Consider the following 19,156-nt stretch of genomic DNA (forward strand, 5'->3'; position numbering starts at 1 on the left):
ACTATTTCACTTCAGGTAAAAAAAAAAAAAAAAAGTCGAACCAAATAAAAAAAAAAAAAGTCGAACCAAATACATGTGTGCTTAGTGGTGACGTCATTACAGCCTGTATCAAGGCTACCCCGACACATTGATCCCGTCTAAAGGGCCAGTAACAAATGGACCCCGTCCCAAAGGCTCCAATCAAAACGGCCCCCGTCATTACGTATCCCACCCAATAGGCTCCACGCTAAAGGACCTCAGTCATTAGGACTCAAGACAAGGAGGGCCCCTGTCAATACTGTTCCCATAGAAACAAAACATCTCCCGACCGCATTTAATATGACCCCCACCCCACTCTCCACCACTGATAACTCCGGACAGATCCCAGCATTATGAATTAGGACTCCCAGTGGCGTAGCCAGGAATCGGTCATGGGAGGGGTTCAAATATTTTTCCATATTTATATAGATGTAAATATATATATATTTGTGTGTGTATATATATATATATATATGTATGTGTATATATATATATAGTGGTGTGAGTCAAGGGAGGGGTTATAATCCCCCTAACCCACACTTGCCTACGCCACTGATAACTCCTGACTAAGTGATGACCACTCCGTCCCTAGATATACCGTGGTCAAGAAACAGATGAGCTCTACTTCATCTATCTTATTGATCGCCTACTCCGACAGGAGAACTGCATGTCTCGGCATAAAATTCAAGTCAAAATATCAGTTTTAGCAAAAGCTGGTTACGTCTGTAATATTTTTATAACTACAAGCAACACAATGTACAGTGACTAACTAGTCAATCACTAAATAGTCAGCCACTATATATCATGTGACTGAGCAGTCAGCAATTAATCCTTTGAAACATTCGGAAAACACCAGTCAAACAGTGTAACAAAACACCAATAAAACAGTGTAACAAAACTCCAGTCAAACAGTAACAAAAACAAGATATGACTGATAACACAAAGAAATTATTACAAATGTTTTCTTCTGTTATATTTATTTATTTCTAATTAGTTCCCATCAGCAAACAGCACCTGCAATATAATTAATATCACAATGGTGGTCAGTCAGTTTACATAAAAAGTAAAGCATACAATATGTCAACGTAAACCTACCTCTCCTTAACATTACATAACTGTGCACAATCCCAAAGAATAAATATTTGAAAATTTATTTCTAAAAGTTAGAGGCTATAACTAAAGGTGATATGAAAGTCTTGCTATGCCAGTGAACAAGATAAAGATGACCTGCTAAAGATTTGATGAAGGACCTACCTGATCAGGTCAAGAGCTAGACTGATGTAGAAACTTGATGAAGGACCTACCTGGACTGGTCAATAGTAGAAACTTGATGAATGACCTACCTGAACTGGTCAAGAGCTAGACTGATGTAGAAACTTGATGAAGGACCTACCTGGACTGGTCAAGAGTAGAAACTTGATGAAGGACCTACCTGGACTGGTCAATAGTAGAAACTTGATGAATTACCTACCTGAACTGGTCAAGAGCTAGACTGATGTAGAAACTTGATAAGGACCTACCTGGACTGGTCAAGAGCTAGACTGATGTAGAAACTTGATGAAGGACCTACCTGGACTGGTCAATAGTAGAAACTTGATGAATGACCTACCTGAACTGGTCAAGAGCTAGACTGATGTAGAAACTTGATGAAGGACCTACCTGTACTGGTCAAGAGCTAGACTGATGTCTTCATACAACTGTAGCAGTACTCAGCAAAGTGGGACTCCATCAGAAGGTTGTCCAGTCTCTGTAGGTGTCTGTCTGTGGAGGTGATACACAGGTGTGTTGTAGCTTATAAGTTATTAGACCTTTATTGTAAAATATTAGACCTTTAGTGAAAATATTAGATCTTTAGTGTAAAATATTAGACCTTCAGTGTAAAATATTAGACCTTTAGTGAAAATATTAGAACTTTAGTGTAAAATATTAGACCTTTAGTGAAAATATTAGACCTTTAGTGAAAATATTAGATATTTAGTGTAAAATGTTAGACCTTTAGTGAAAATATTAGATCTTTAGTGTAAAATATTAGACCTTCAGTGTAAAATATTGGACCTTTAGTGTAAAATATTTGATCTTTATTTTAAAATATTAGACCTTTAGTGTAAGTCATGAGACATTTGGTTCACAACATTAGACCTTTGTAAAGTATATTATCAAGAGCCATCATCTCTCACCTGTGTAAACTGTTAGACCCCCCCCCCCCCTCCCTAACCTGTTTAATATGTTGTACTTCTCTCACCTGTGTAAATGACCCCCCCTCACCTGTGTAAACTGTTAGCCCCTCCTCATGTGTGAATTCTTAGACACCCCCCTCTCACCTGTGTAAATTACCCTTTCTCCCCTGTGTAAATTCTTAGACACCCCCCTCTCACCTGTGTAAACTGTTAGCCCCCCCCCCCCACCTCTGTAAATTCTTAGACCCACCCTCTCACCTGTGTAAACTGTTAGACCCCCCTCTCACCTATCTAAACTGTTAGCCCCTCCTCATGTGTGAATTCTTAGACACCCCCTCTCACCTGTGTAAACTGTAAGGCCCCTCACCTGTGTAAATTACCCTTTCTCCCCTGTGTAAATTCTTAGACCCCCCTCTCATCTGTGTAAACTGGTATCCCCCCTCCTCACCTGTGTAAACTGTTAGACCCCCCCCTCTCACCTATGTAAATTCTTAGACCCCCTCTCACCTGTGTAAACTGTTTGACCCCCCTCCTCACCTGTATAAACTGTCAGGCCCTCAACTATAGACTGAATGTTTGGCAGCTTGGCCAGCTCCTGTGGTAGAAAGTTCCGGAGGACAACATTGATGAGCTGCTGGGCTGGGTAGTAGTTCCTGCTGTTGGTGTTCCAGTCCACAGCAAACTTTAACACAGATTCTATTTGGTCCATCCGCAGTTTGCAGATCAGTCTCTCTAACTGTTTCTCCCCGTCCTCCAACTTGAGAACCTCTGTTTCAACATAGACGATGGATTGTAGAAGGAATACACACAACAGTCAAGAAACATAATTCACATTGTGTTAAAAACAACAGTTTTTTCAACAAAGAATTAATGGAATAATCAAATGCTAGAAAAAAAAAATACCACTATTAAAAAATTGTTTATGCTAACCATTTAAATTTAAAAAAAAAAACAAAAACAAGATATACAATCAATATATCAAGCAAAAAGAAGATTTTGTTTTAATCAGTGTATCACATGTTATACATAAGATTGTAATAGTTTACATGTAATGTTTGTGTTAACTTAGATCAGTTACTTATTTAGGTGTAAGGGATACTAGCCCCTCCCCCCACCTGACTTTCTGCCAGTGTGATGTTTACTATTTTAGAAAGCAGAGATCTAAAAAAAATTGTAAGTCATCTCACCTTTGAGAATATTCAGAGCTCTGTACGGCTTACTGAGAGATATAGCCAGCCCCATAGCCCTGACAAACTTCTTGTCTGCTATCAGATTGGACAAAACTTGCTCCCTGAAAGAAAATTTTTATGTCTCAGAGTGCTCAAAAACATACTTTTATTTTACAAAAGTACTAGTCTCAGAGTACTCAAAAACATACTTTTATTTTACAAAAATACTGTATAATTCGACCAAAGCATTTTGTAAACTTTAGATAAAAGAATAAAAAGGAAAACATTTTCACACTGTTATTCCATTATTAACAGCAGGAAAAAGTGACAATAATATTGTGTAACTGATTGTGTATAAAAACAAGACAAAGTGACAATATTAATGTGAAACAGATTGTGTATAAACAAGAAAAAGTGACAATATTATGGTGAAACAGATTGTGTATAAAAACAAGACAAAGTGACAATATGATTATGAAAGAGATTGTGTATAAACAAGAAAAAGTGACAATATTATAGTGATACAGATTGAGTATAAAAACAACACAAAGTTACAATAATATTGTGATACAGATTGTGTATAAATAACAAAATAAGTGACAATATAATTGTGATACAGATTGTGTATAAACTCACTGCATGACGTGCTTCTGGATTTGTTCCTGTTTTTCTGTTTCTTCTTGTTGTGTCACATCCTGCAACACATTATAACATATTAGAATATAAAATTATTTATATATATATATATATGTACATGAAAAAAAGGAGTTATTTCAACATCATTTTAAAAACTTGGAACGTGTTTTTGTCAAAACTATAAAATTACATAAGTACATTTTCCACTGAGCCATTCATATATAGGTTTAGTAACAAGATTCCACTCCAACTTTCTATGCTGATAAAGAAAGCTGCTAAAACAAAAATGTTGTGAGTGAACAAAGGAAGACAAACCTTCCACAAGACAACTGTGGAGTCAGCTCCCCCTGACAGTACATAATCCTCTTGTGATGTGGCTGCTATTGTCCACACTTTGGCATCGTGGCCTTCAAAAGTTTTCAAACATTCACTTGTTTTAATCAGCCAAAGTTTCAGTAAACCATCTGAACCACTGTGGGAAAAAAAAAACATTTAAATGAACATTTTTCCTACTTAGGCGGCTGTACTAATTTCATCAACTAGTGTCAAATTTCACATCGGCTCCACAAGAAACATTGCCCACCTTCATCAACACACACATGGCCGCAATCACCATCGCTTAACAAATGAATCCCATCAACACAAAAATTGACCCCTTCACCTCCATCTGCACAAGGCCAAGCATTAACCCCCCCCCCCCAATAAAAACAGACATTAATCACCCCCATCAACAATCAAACAACCCCCCCCCCCCCCATCAACAAACACAACTCCCCCCCCCCCAGCAAAACACATCCCCATATAAAAATACCCTTTCACCCCCATAAAGATATACATAAAAATTCAACTTTCAAAACAGACATCAACTCCCCCCCCCCCCCCCCCCCCCACAACATGTCTCAGTATAAAAATACCCCTCCACCCCCATTAAGACATACACATCAATGATCATACAGAACTTCCAAATATTTGATCCTAAACAAGCACTGTTAACATAAAGTCCCTGTACACCAGAGCTACTGTCACATAAAGTCCCTGTACACCAGAGCTACTGTCACATAAGTCCCTGTACACCAGAGCTACTGTCACATAAGTCCCTGTACACCAGAGCTACTGTCACATAAAGTCCCTGTACACCAGAGCTACTGTCACATAAAGTCCCTGTACACCAGAGCTACTGTCACATAAGTCCCTGTACACCAGAGCTACTGTCACATAAGTTCCTGTACACCAGAGCTACTGTCACATAAGTTCCTGTACACCAGAGCTACTGTCACATAAAGTCCCTGTACACCAGAGCTACTGTCACATAAGTCCCTGTACACCAGAGCTACTGTCACATAAGTCCCTGTACACCAGAGCTACTGTCACATAAGTCCCTGTACACCAGAGCTACTGTCACATAAGTTCCTGTACACCAGAGCTACTGTCACATAAGTCCCTGTACACCAGAGCTACTGTCACATAAGTTCCTGTACACCAGAGCTACTGTCACATAAGTCCCTGTACACCAGAGCTACTGTCACATAAGTTCCTGTACACCAGAGCTACTGTCACATAAAGTCCCTGTACACCAGAGCTACTGTCACATAAGTCCCTGTACACCAGAGCTACTGTCACATAAAGTCCCTGTACACCAGAGCTACTGTCACATAAAGTCCCTGTACACCAGAGCTACTGTGACCTAAAGTCCCTGTACACCAGAGCTACTGTGACCTCACCTGGATAAAAGCTGTCTCCCACTTGACAAAAACAAAATGGAGAGCACAGAGCTGTCATGGCCTTCAAAAGTCTGTCAAAAAAGTTTGAAACCTTCAGTTAGATTCAACAGATGAGCTCAGAGTTTGAATACAAACACATCTAAAGAGAAACAACCATTTGGGTAGAGGCTTAACTCTCATTCTACCCCCATCTCTAACCTGAAGTCTAACCCTAACCCACACCAAAGCCTCACTTGAACCCTAATTCTCACACTAACCCTCCAATAACTCTAACCCTACCCTCATCTCTAACCTTAAGTCTAAGTTTAAGCCTAACCCCAGCTCTCACAATAGCCCTCACCCAAACTCAAACCCTAATTCCCACACTAACACCCCAATAACTCTAATCCTCTAACTCTTACCCTAACACTAACTCTTACCCTAATTCTCACACAAACACTAACCCTCTAACAACTCCAACTCTAATCCTCTCACCCTAGCATCACTCTAACCCCAACCCATACCCTAACCCCAACACTAACTCTTACCCTCACCCTCACTCTAACCCAAACTCTTACCCTAACACAAGAGTAGTCAGACACACTCCACAGCTTGATGTAACCATCACCAGAACTTGTGGCCACAATCTAAGTAAAAGATGAAAATTTTAGATTTTAACCTCAAGAATAATCTAATGCATATAGGTAAATAATTACATTTTATTCAAATAAGTTCATATATTTTTTTCTATGATATACAATGAAAAGATTAACATAAAGTAAATTAAAAATAAATTTTAAAAAATTTTTAACTGATGCATTTTATTTGTTTCTCAGAAAAATGAGGAAACGGAAAATGGCAAAAATACAAACCGATTGCGCAAATCAAATACAATAAAAATACATTAATACATTTTCATTCTGTCATATTACATGGAAAATTGTTTTATTATGCTACAATGTTTATGTGGTCATTCTTTGCTAAAGTCTATAAATGATCCATTTAAAAAAAAACAAACCAAAATACATTGCGTTCATTTTAATGGGGAGTCTATAGCACACTTTTCTTGTCACCTTTATTATTTCCTAAACAATGCATGATAAAAAATGTCATCTTGACCCACAACTTACCTGGTCTACAGGTGAGAACTTGACACACCAGATCCCCCTCTTGTGTCCCCGCAGTACAGCAAGAAGTGTGAGGGAGTGGAGTCCATCGTCTATATTCCACAGCTACAGGACAAATGTTTGGTCATATGAAAAATTAAAATGTCTATATTCCACAGCTAAAGGACAAATGTTTGGTCATATGAAACAAATTAAAATGTCTATATTCCACAGCTAAGGACAAATGTTTGGTCATATGAAACAAATTAAAATGTCTATATTCCACAATTGTTTGGTCATATGAAACAAATTAAAATGTCTATATTCCACAGCTACAGGACAAAAGTTTGGTCATATGAAACAAATTCAAATGTCTATATTCCACAGCTAAAGGACAAATGTTTGGTCATATGAAATAAATTAAAATGTCTATATTCCACAGCTAAAGGACAAATGTTTGGTCATATGAAACAAATTAAAACGTCTATATTCCACAGCTAAAGGACAAATGTTTGGTCATATGAAACAAATTAAATAAAGTGCTGAAACATTTAAACATTTTTAGTTTTACATTAGTAATATGAGAACATTTTTATTAAAAATATCTGAATCCATATACAAAAATAACAAGTCTAAAGCAGTTGAGGTGGTCGAATGATGGAGCCACAGCCAACCATACCTTAGCTGTTTTATCATAGGAACCACTGGCTATGAGCTTATCATTAGGGGCCACGGCCAACCATACCTTAGCTGTTTTATCATTAGGGGCCACAGCCAACCATACCTTAGCTGTTTTATCATTAGGGGTCACAGCCAACCATACCTTAGCTGTTTTATCATAGGAACCACTGGTTATGAGCTTATCATTAGGGGCCATAGCCAACCATACCTTAGCTGTTTTATCATAGGAACCACTGGCTATAAGCTTATCATTAGGGGCCACAGCCAACCATACCTTAGCTGTTTTATCATTAGGAGCCACAGCCAACCATACCTTAGCTGTTTTATCATAGGACCCACTGGCTATGAGCTTATCATTAGGGGCCACAGCCAGACAGTTGATGTCCTTGTCGTGTGCATGTTCTGTGGCGGCCACGCGCAGGGTCGCCATGGGGGTGATGTCAGTCTCCGCAGGAAATGACCAGACCTTGAGTGTCATGTCCACGCCACCTGACAGCACATATGTCGGACGGGCTGAATGTCTGAAAAGGTCATGAAAGTTGACAAAAATGTGTCGCTTTAGTTTGACTACAGCTAAAAAACCATTAAAAACACAGTATGATAAATAAATTCTCTAAGGATGTTAAAATGTGTGGATGACCAGTGGTCAAAATAAATTGTGCATGACTTGGACCTGTAACACAACATACTTGACACTGACTGACCTGGCTAAAGCTACAGACTGTACAGCTTGTGTATGACCTAGACCTGTATCACAACATACTTGACACTGACTGACCTGGCTAAAGCTACAGACTGTACAGCTTGTGTATGACCTAGACCTGTATCACAACATACTTGACACTGACTGACCTGGCTAAAGCTACAGACTGTACAGCTTGTGTATGACCTAGACCTGTATCACAACATACTTGACACTGACTGACCTGGCTAAAGCTACAGACTATACAGCTTGTGTATGACCTAGACCTGTATCACAACATACTTGACACTGACTGACCTGGCTAAAGCTACAGACTGTACAGCTTGTGTATGACCTCGACCTGTATCACAACATACTTGACACTGACTGACCTGGCTAAAGCTACAGACTATACAGCTTGTGTATGACCTAGACCTGTATCACAACATACTTGACACTGACTGACCTGGCTAAAGCTACAGACTGTACAGCTTGTGTATGACCTGTATCACAACATACTTGACACTGACTGACCTGGCTAAAGCCACAGACTGTACAGGTTGTGTATGACTTAGACCTGTATCACAACATACTTGACACTGACTGACCTGGCTAAAGCTACAGACTGTACAGCTTGTGTATGACCTGTATCACAACATACTTGACACTGACTGACCTGGCTAAAGCTACAGACTGTACAGCTTGTGTATGACCTGTATCACAACATACTTGACACTGACTGACCTGGCTAAAGCTACAGACTGTACAGCTTGTGTATGACCTAGACCTGTATCACAACATACTTGACACTGACTGACCTGGCTAAAGCTACAGACTGTACAGCTTGTGTATGACCTAGACCTGTATCACAACATACTTGACACTGACTGACCTGGCTAAAGCCACAGACTGTACAGCTTGCGTGTGACCTCGACCTACACCCAAACAAGTGACAAACCCAGTGTCTGCTGATAAATTCCAAATCCTGATGGAAGAATCCTGATGAAAAGAAATATGGCTTTTATTTTGAGAAACAAAAAATTCTATTAACTAAAAATAATTGTAATAAAATCTTTTAAGCTAGATACTTAAATTATTATTTTAATGTCTGCAAATATGTTGGATAAACTTCATTATGTGTCTTTTATATTATATTTGTTCAAAGTTCAAATTATTTTTGGCTATTATGTTTTTTATTACTCAACTACAATTGAAAAAGGAGTAAAATCAAATTTAGTTCTTTTGTTGTTGGTGACATAATAATGTAATTGAAATGTTAATTAATGAGTCTGTACCAGGTCATACCTAGGTGGAGTCTTTAATAACAAATCGCAATTAAATCACAAAGTTTGTATTTCAAAATAAATACAAATTAAAAATATCAAGGTTTTGATCTAGTGTTCAAAAATTAACAGGGACATAGCTGTTTTGTGGAAGATTTAAATGATGTTTATGCATCTTTCCACTTTCTAGACTAGATATTCTAATGTTATTCCAGGATAAATGTTACACATAACATTAAGTTAAGCACAGCAACTTAAGTTAAACACAACAATCAAGTTTAGCACAACAATCAAGTTTAGCACAACAATCAAGTTTAACACCGCACTTACCTTAGAACCAGAGACAATGAAGTTTCCCTTGACATCCAGACTTGTTATAATGTCAGAGTGACCTGCCATCATCTGGCACTCCCAGGTGTCCCTGTTGAAAACTTTGAGCAGGTCAGTGTTGGTGGCCGCCACTACATGCGAGTCGTCTTCCCCCAGGAAATGAAGGCTCAAGATTTCATCCAAATGACCACAGAGCTAGCCAAAGAAAGAATTTTAGTGACGGCTCAAGATTTTATCCAAATGACTACAGAGCTAGTTAAAGAATTTTAGTGAAGGCTCAAGATTTCATCCAAATGACCACAGAGCTAGCCAAAGAAAGAATTTTAGTGACGGCTCAAGATTTTATCCAAATGACCACAGAGCTAGTCAAACAAAGAATTTTAGTGACGGCTCAAGATTTCATCCAAATGTCCACAGAGCTAGTCAAACAAAGAATTTTAGTGAAGGCTCAAGATTTCATCCAAATGACCACAGAGCTAGTTAAAAGAATTTAGCAAAGGCTCAAGATTTCATCCAAATGTCCACAGAGCTAGTTAAAGAAAGAATTTTAGTGAAGGCTCAAGATTTCATCCAAATGACCACAGAGCTAGTCAAAGAAAGAATTTTAGTGAAGGCTCAAGATTTCATCCAAATGACTACAGAGCTAGTTAAAGAATTTTAGTGAAGGCTCAAGATTTCATCCAAATGACCACAGAGCTAGTTAAAGAAAGAATTTTAGTGAAGGCTCAAGATTTCATCCAAATGACCACAGAGCTAGTTAAAGAATTTTAGTGAAGGCTCAAGATTTCATCCAAGTGACCACAGAGCTATTTAAAGAATTTTAGTAAAGGCTCAAGATTTCATCCAAATGACTACAGAGCTATTTAAAGAATTTTAGTGAAGGCTCAAGATTTCATCCAAATGACTACAGAGCTAGCCAAAGAAAGAATTTAAGAGAAGATTCAAAAATTTCATCTAAAAACATGGAGCTACAGAGAGAATTTTAGTGACTGCTCAAAATTCCATCCAAATGACCATAGAGCTAGTGAAAAATAGAATTTTAGTGATGGCATAAGACATAGGACGTAGGAGTGAAGACATTTGGGGGTTAGCCATTGTATGAAAAGGATGTGTTTTTATATTGTGTAGTATTAGTATTTGATAATAAAGTTAATTCTATTTTATGATCAAAGTTGTTTATGTCGTCAACTTAGTGTCATCGGAAAATAAGAGTTCCCGTCCTCATCACATGTTTATAGTTGGAGTGTTAGTTATAGGAGTGGTCATCATATAGATTCATAGAGCACACATATACACATCCCCCCCGCCCCCCCCCCCCCCCCCCGCCCACCACATTAGTGACGGCTTAAAACTTTATCCAAATGACCATAGAGCTAGCTAAAGAAAGAATAACAGTGAAGACTCAAAATTTCGTTGAAATGTCCATAAAGTTAGTTAAAGAATTAAAAAAAAATCTTTTATCTCTGGACTGAGATATTTGAGTTGCTTTACTATAACAGTTGCTTCACATAACATCAATATACTATTTCATCTAGTACTTCCCAATAGGCAAATAAGAACAGAAAAAATTATTTTAGCTATTTGTTATATACAATGTACATTCTTTTGCTATAAAATACTGCCAACTTCATCTAGTATTTTGCTGTAGGTAAATTGGTCCTCCATTGCAGAATTATTTAGATCAGTAGAAGATGAAGAAAGATGACAAAAAATTATGACAAACTGGTGCCACTGAGATTAAAGAGCGATGGAAGATGATAAAACTACTTCAGTCCCACAAACCTGCTTTTCAATTGTAAAATCTTTGCTGAGCTGTATGATGTTGTCGTCATAGGTAGCTAAAACAATGCCGTTTAGATCAGTGGAATAGAGAGCTTGAGTGATGTATGAGTCACTCTTGCTGTCGTCTTCTGAGTCACTCAAGCGACATGTATTTGTGTATTCATATTTGCCAGACTCCGCATTGATAACTCGGACTTCCCCTGAAATGTGTACAGTATTGTATGACACATACTGTTTACCTTGGTTAACGTATTACAAGGAAAACTACTGGTTGAAGGCACTGGACCAAAATAAAATAGGCTGGTTTTTTTAAACCAACTGACTTGTACTTAATCAAAACTACCAACCACTTGAACAAAAAAATAAAAATTGAACTTTCTTACAACACAATAGTACAGTAAAAAAATTAGCCATTAGAACCAACGATAAAATAGGACATACCTAAAAAATTCACCTTTAACCTAACCACCAGTAAAACTGTGAATACCACCAACCATTAGGACCAAAATAAAATGGTCCATAAATTAAAAATTCAACTTTTATTTAAAGACTAGTAACAGGGTGAATACTACCAACCATTAGGACCAAAATAAAATGGTCCATAACTTAAACAACCAGTAAAACAGTGAAAACAACCAACCATTAGAGCAGACAGTTATAAACCTGGATGTGTTGTCGTCATCAATAAGACTGGGGAACTCAAGGGGGACAATCACAGACACTACTGACTGGAACAGAGAGAAAATAAATTCAGACACTGAAAAACCAGACACAGAAACTAAATTCATATATTCAAATCATGCTACCATTTATTTTACATTTTTTATTATTATTCATAGACAAAGATTAGTGTTCATGAAGCTAGTAATTTTGTAATATGAAATGCTACCTGAAACACTGGTATAGTCTTGAAGACTTTCCACTTGTCAGTTTTCCAGATACATACAACTTTATCTTTCCCAGCACTGAAAAATTCAACGTTATTATTTTACAATTTTAGGTGCTAACGCTATGATTGTAACTTCATATTTTTACACACTCTCTATATAATAAAATTTTAAGGTAAACTTTATAAATAATCCAGTCTCATTAACATTAACACAAGCTGTTCAAATTATATTATACCTTCACAGGAAACGTAAAACAATAAAACTTCCATATAATTACCCCCACCACAAAAAAACAACAGTGCAACATTTATTATACATGGTTAAAAACAACACATTTTAAGACATTAACAATAAAAAGTACAAGACTTCATTATTGTCTATTAAAAATGTCCATGATAAATACCTCAGATAACATCTCATAGAATACGAACAAACAAAAAAATACACAAAAAGATGGTTTAACCATTAAAGAAATCACCAGTACGTGACGTCACCATAAATAAACTGACCTGTACATGGTTGCCCCATTATCAGTAAATGCTATGGAGGTGACCAACCCACCATCAAAAACTCACCTGTACATGGTTGCCCCATTATCAGTAAATGCTATGGAGGTGACCAAGTCACCATAAATAAACTCACCTGTACATGGTTGCCCCATTATCAGTAAATGCTATGGAGGTGACCAAGTCACCATAAATAAACTCACCTGTACATGGTTGCCCCATTATCAGCAAATGCTATGGAGGTGACCAAGTCACCATAAATAAACTCACCTGTACATGGTTGCCCCATTATCAGCAAATGCTATAGAGATGACCAAGTCACCATAAATAAACTCACCTGTACATGGTTGCCCCATTATCAGCAAATGCTATGGAGGTGACCAAGTCACCATAAATAAACTCACCTGTACATGGTTGCCCCATTATCAGCAAATGCTATGGAAGTGACCTAGTCACCATAAATAAACTGACCTGTACATGGTTGCCCCATTATCAGCAAATGCTATGGAGGTGACCAGGCTGGTGTGACACTCACTGGACATGATGCAGGCGCTGAGCTTCAGGTCCCAGACCTTGACAGTGTAGTCCTCGGCAGCTGAGACCAGGTGGAGCTGCTCAGCTCTGGGGTGAAAGGTCACGTACCTGTGGAATGGGACATGTGAGTCTTAGGGACAGGTGAGTCTTAGGGACAAGTGAGTCTTAGGGACAGGTGAGTCTTAGGGACAAGTGAGTCTTAGGGACAGGTGAGTCTTAGGGACAAGTGAGTCTTAGGGACAAGGATCAATGTCAGGTGTTAAAGGTAACTGTCACACCTTAATCACATAAGTCAGGCTCACTACACTCAACAAAAATTTTCAGAAATGAAAACAGAGATTTCCCTACATTCACTGTCAATTTTTAATGAACAATACATTTCATCCTTTTTTTTTTTTCATTCAACATAATGTGAAGTCTCTCTTATTTATCTAAGTACTGATGTAAATGTAAAAAAAAATTCCGACTAAAATCGATGAAATTTTAACTAAACCTTATTGTAAAATTTTGGACGAGGAAAGGAAAATGTGTTGGAGTGAATAGCAGGGCGGAAAGCTGAAGCACTGATATAGAGTTTAAAAAAAATTGTTTTTATATTTACAGTAAGTGTAGACTGAGCAAGGTTAGAGTATTCTTATTATACAACACTATTGTCTTTATAGGAGTTAGTGTGATCTTCATGAGACCAGCTGTTAAACTGGTGACCAGCCATTAAACTGGTGACATGCTGTTAGACTAATGACCAACAGTTATACTGGGGACCAGCTGTTCAACTGGTGACCAGCTGTTCAACTGGTGACCAGCTAAGTCAGTTTCAGAGAGGCCATCCTCACCTTACAACACCACGATGACCTTTAAAATTGTGAGTGAAATAGCCCCTGACAATGTCGTAGACTTTGATGGTGTGGTCAGCACAGCCAGAGGCCAACAGGGTGATGGTGGGGTCAAAGGCTAGACAGGTCACAGGGGCATTGTGGACAGACTGTGAAAAAAGGACCAAAATGGTGATATTATCTGACCAAAAATGTATAATGTAATGTATATTAAAGAATCATTTTATATGAAAAATAAATATTTAAACTTTGTAATAATATATGAAAAAAGTAAATCAAAAACTATTCTGAAATATGAATATGAAGTATTAATAATTTTTGGTTATAAAATTATACTGTAAAACAAAGCAATTAGAACCAAATTAAAATATATTATCCAAGATTATAAGACTGCAGCTGTAAACTTCTGGCAATTGAATTTTTATAAAAAAAAATCTTTAGCAACATAGCAAACTGATCAGTGTATAAAAAGTACCCACCCTCCATGTTTTGACTAGGGTTTTGTCTCTCCATCGCCACTGTCTGAAGAGCTGATTTCTGGTTGCCAAAACTAAAAACTAGAATTATAATTTTTACAGGTTAGTAGTCAGACATTCAGCATAGAACAAAACTCAGGTATTAGATTTTTTAACAATAACCATACGTAAAACAAAACATCGTTAAATAAATATTATGTTTTTTTGCCATTTCAATCATTTTCTAAAATTGAAATAAATCTCTCACTTTTCTACCTAATTAAAAGCTAGCTTTATGAATTTCCTTCAGTCTATATTCAGGCTTTGACTTACCTCATCATCACGACTCAGCAGAAACTGGCAGATTTCTTCATCCTCGTCCTGGATATATTTAAAAAATATATTGGGAAACAGTTTAAGCTTTATTAATATTAGACTTATTATAATCTTCTTATATGCAGAAGTAATTGAAACAGGTGAATTCTACTTCAGATGATGAATATTAGACTGAATTAGAATTAAATAACTCAATAAATAAGGAATGCGTATTGTTAAAAACGTAGTCTGAACACCATGACAGTTACCTGGCCAATAGACATTGTGATCTTGCCTGTTTTGATATCAACAATCTTAACCTCTTTGCCACACCCACAGAAAAGTTTGGTTCCATCACTGCTGAGCTAGTTTGGGGTAAACAAAAACATTTTGTAATATTCAGAGGAGATAGGACAGTTGTTTAATTAAAAAATCTGCTAAAACAGAAAAGGAAAATTTACTCACAATTTGTTTTTTTTAACAAGTGTAAAAAGGCTCATGAGAAAGAAGCTTTGATTAACTGCTTATTTTAGATAGAAAATGCAGTCTTGCATAGGACATGTACAAAAAATATTTCCTTCAATTAGTTCCTCTAAACTTTATGTTATCAATCACTAACTCTACATTATAATTACAAATACAAGTGTAGCTAAATAAAATCAGGAGATATTGTTTTTTTTTAAAAATAATCACCTGTAGTTGTCCACCTGTGTAGAACGCTGAATATTTTTCATTTATAGCAAAACTGAAACAAAAAAAATCTGTGTTATTCTACATGTAAGAAAATGATTCATAAAACACATAGTTACATTACATGTAACAAAAAGAAATATTTAAAAATTTTCTCCAGAAATTTTAACAGGCTAAACAATCTAAGATTAATCCACTTTTGCATTGTAAAAAATGTTGAAACCAGAGTTTTTGACATTATTTCACATTTATAAAGACTTTTTTTTTATAAATTGTAGGTTAATTTTAATAAACATGGATAAAACATCCCACTCATTGTAACTAGGAATTTTTTTTTTTTTAATGCTGTTTATTAACATAATGGGTGACCCCTAGTTTACTTCAAAATTCCAAAAGCAAAAATAAAATCTAAATGAGGGCAGAATAAGGGTCTTAGTGAAATGTGAAACGCAAAATGGCGAGGTGGTAAAATGGAAGTTGTAACTGCTGAATGACTGGTAAATAGCGAGACACTGTTTCAAACTAAGTGGTATTCTACTATAAAAAAGTTGTTCAATTATAGACCAATTTAGAATGCAGCTACATGGTACATTATAAATCATTATTATAACAATACCAACTTAAATCATAAATAAAGGGTTTAGGCCAATTTTAGGCCTAAATTAAAATTCTGGATCAAAGTTTTCTGTATCATTAGTTAGCACGTTGGAATTCGGATGCCGTAAGTAAAAGTTTCACAGATACCATCATAATTTACTCACACCAAGCCTACTAGATCTAGATCTAAATATTATCCAATATTAGGTCTAAGGGGTTGTCCATAAATGACGTCACACTCATAAGGGGGGGGGAGGTCCGTAATTTTGTGACAGTGTGTGGTGAGGGTTTGGGGGGGGGGGGGGGTGGGTTTCAGATGTTGTGACATCACATGTTTGCATTATAAAACAGCAATGTTAGAAAACAAAATTTAGCCATTACGGTTATTTCGCGTTTTAGAAAACTGTTTTAATTTTTAATAAATTCATTCCCTAAATTAAATTGTAATAGGAATTGATTAAAGGCCGATGCTAGCTGGAATAAGATACTAGTTAGATACGCATGCGCAATGGAGAGAAACTACGACTTGCCATCGTGGCGATGTTTTCTATGGTACTGCGCATGCGTGTGTTTACAACCGCAGAACACTAACCCCAACACTATCCCTAACCCTAGCCATAGGTCACTGCGCAGAACTATCTTTTGCCGACCAAGTTGAGACTTTGGGGAGAAAAATCTTTTTCCGAGTAGTCACTTCGTTGATTAAAATACTCTGTTGACAGAGTTCAGACAAGATTTTTGAAAAATAATTTCTGTTTTAGGAAAAATTCAACTGCAGTTTTGAGGGGGAGGGGTGTAGGCTGAGGTGTGGTGTGAGAATGAGAAAGCGAGGGTCTGAAAAGTTGAAAAGTGAGTGAAGTGACTCCTGAGTTGAGTTTGGAAAATAGAATTTCAAGTTCATAGATTTATTAATTTTGAACTAATAATGTGTATAATCATTAAAATAACACTACAGCCGTTGAACCCTAAATTTATCAGCGCCCATTAATCTACACACCTTGTTTTCAACCGGTTCATTTTTCAATTTGTTTAAGAACTCATGTGTTACTTGTGGTTTAAATATTGTAAACAAGACCATATCCGTTTCCGGTTGTTAAGTACTTTTGTTTTCTTCTGACTAATTCGCATTTTTAGAAATAAACCATTTTATTATTAACAACAGACACACTCCTGTGGGGGAGGAAGTAGGTTGGAATTTTGCGACGATGTGCGACGAGGAGGTGGGGGGTGGGAGTTTAGAAGGCTAGAAGATGAATTATTCGCGTTTTAGACAGCTGTTTTTGTAAAGTGTATTAGAAATTAGCTCAGTAAATATTTTGAAAAGAAAAGAATCGATGAAAAAAATCAAACTGCTATGGGGGGGGGGGGAGATGTAGGCTGAGATGTGACGTCATAGTAGGGGTGTTTTTTTTTGTGATAATGTGTAGCCATGAGCAGAGGCGTAGCGACCCTTCCCGGCGCCCGGGGACATACTTCCAATTTGGCGCCCCCTCGAGAGCAAATTTTCGATTTGCACCCCCCTCGAACTTTTCATTTGCAACCCCCCCCCCCTCAAACTTTCGATTTGCACCCCCCTTTGAACTTTTCATTTGCACCCCCCCTCAAACTTTCAATTAGGCGCCCCCCCCCCTAAGGTCGGCGCCCATGGACATATGTCCCCCCCCCCCCGCCCCCCCCCCCCCCCTCGCTACGCTACTGGCCATGAGGAGGAAAAGGTCATTCGAATGCGAAGTACCAAGCATCACCCCAATCGGAAACCTGCGCAACAAAAACTGCGCAAACAGAAAAATGCGCAAATACAAGCTATTTATTATACTAATACACTTTAATTTTGTCTTATTTCGTTGAGATATTGTTAATTATGCTACAATGTATATGCAGACACAGGGGCGTGACACCAAAGCAAAAAATAGCCAAATATATACAGAAAAATGATAATTCTACTTAATTAAGTGATTAATTCGAGTGTTAAATAGTCTTTTAAGAGGTGCAAATCAAAAGTTTTAGGGGGGGGAGGGTGCAAATGTGCAAATCGAAAATTGAAAGTTTGTCCATGGGAAGGGTCGCTACGCCTCTGGGGGGGGGGGGGTGACACCATTAAGTGCAGCACCGGGTGACACCCGACCTCGTTACGCCACTGTGCAGACACTATTTGTTAATGTCCTTAAATGGTGGATTTAAGAAAACAAAAATGGCCTTGCGCACTTCTTTCTGCGCAGTTTTCCGTTGCGCATCTTTCCAGTCACCGCTTAAAAGTAAGTTATGAGATGCATAATATACAAACTTCAATAGAACTAAAACTGCAGCTAGACATCGAAGCCTGCATTTGATCTCATGCTTATATGCCAACATCAATTTTTTTTTCTCTGGAAGATTTTTCGGAGGATTATTTTGAGCCTTGTTAAAAGTTTGAAGACTTACCACGAAAAACAAATTATTCCCCTTTTTGCTATCAACCCTCCAGCTTTTTAATAAATCCATATAGCTCATTACTTCCCTTTCTATTTATATTCATTAGAAGAAAAAAAAAATTCCAATCAGACAGTAAAAACTCATCAGCTTAACCAAAAAAATTAAAAAGGAACGCCTCCTCCAATCAATCCACCCACCCTCTCCCCCTTTTCCGTCCTTCAAAAACACACGTAAAAAAGAAAATACCAATTTTCGAGCATGCCAGAAAATGCAGCAGCAATGGATGGGTGCATTAAACGGGCCAGGCTAGGTCAGCTGATACGAGAATGAAAGAGCTGTCGAGAAAATCTAAACATTGAT

General features: G+C 37.3%; 1 protein-coding gene across 2 annotated transcripts; it reads right to left on the minus strand.

Moving 5' to 3' along the window:
- Window positions 1–975: 975 nt before the first annotated feature.
- Window positions 976–17,467, minus strand: LOC131930291 (transducin beta-like protein 3). Of its 2 annotated transcripts, none has more exons than XM_059286711.1 (23): window positions 17,382–17,467; window positions 15,791–15,842; window positions 15,367–15,462; window positions 15,116–15,163; window positions 14,807–14,884; window positions 14,328–14,476; window positions 13,432–13,602; window positions 12,454–12,529; window positions 12,205–12,292; window positions 11,565–11,764; window positions 9,783–9,977; window positions 9,099–9,168; window positions 8,488–8,524; window positions 7,801–8,008; window positions 6,831–6,932; window positions 6,279–6,347; window positions 5,722–5,792; window positions 4,316–4,472; window positions 4,001–4,059; window positions 3,383–3,486; window positions 2,733–2,963; window positions 1,678–1,779; window positions 976–1,032 (listed from the first exon to the last, which is right to left on the minus strand). In XM_059286711.1, the coding sequence occupies exons 1-22, from the start codon at window positions 17,399–17,401 to the stop codon at window positions 1,694–1,696; spliced, it is 2,367 nt and encodes a 788-aa protein (XP_059142694.1). In that variant the 5' UTR covers window positions 17,402–17,467; the 3' UTR covers window positions 976–1,032; window positions 1,678–1,693. The 2 variants fall into 2 exon arrangements, with proteins under 2 accessions (XP_059142694.1, XP_059142693.1); XM_059286710.1 differs by lacking the exon at window positions 8,488–8,524 and adding an exon at window positions 8,914–8,950.
- Between the last annotated feature and the right edge of the window lie 1,689 nt (window positions 17,468–19,156).

This window comes from Physella acuta, unplaced genomic scaffold, assembly GCF_028476545.2.
Source record: "Physella acuta isolate Inbredline_101_S28 unplaced genomic scaffold, ASM2847654v3 ptg001752l, whole genome shotgun sequence".
Classification (NCBI taxonomy): domain Eukaryota; kingdom Metazoa; phylum Mollusca; class Gastropoda; family Physidae; genus Physella; species Physella acuta.

Bases quoted from the DNA above. Each gene is read 5' to 3' on its own strand.
- LOC131930291 (XM_059286711.1), bottom strand. From the start codon at position 17,401: ATGAACCGGTTGAAAACAAG. The intron at 15,164-15,366 runs GTAACTGTCATG...AAATATATCCAG, and splicing joins TCACAATGTCTATTGGCCAG to GACGAGGATGAAGAAATCTG. The intron at 12,293-12,453 runs GTAGCATTTCAT...TCTCTGTTCCAG, and splicing joins AGACTATACCAGTGTTTCAG to TCAGTAGTGTCTGTGATTGT.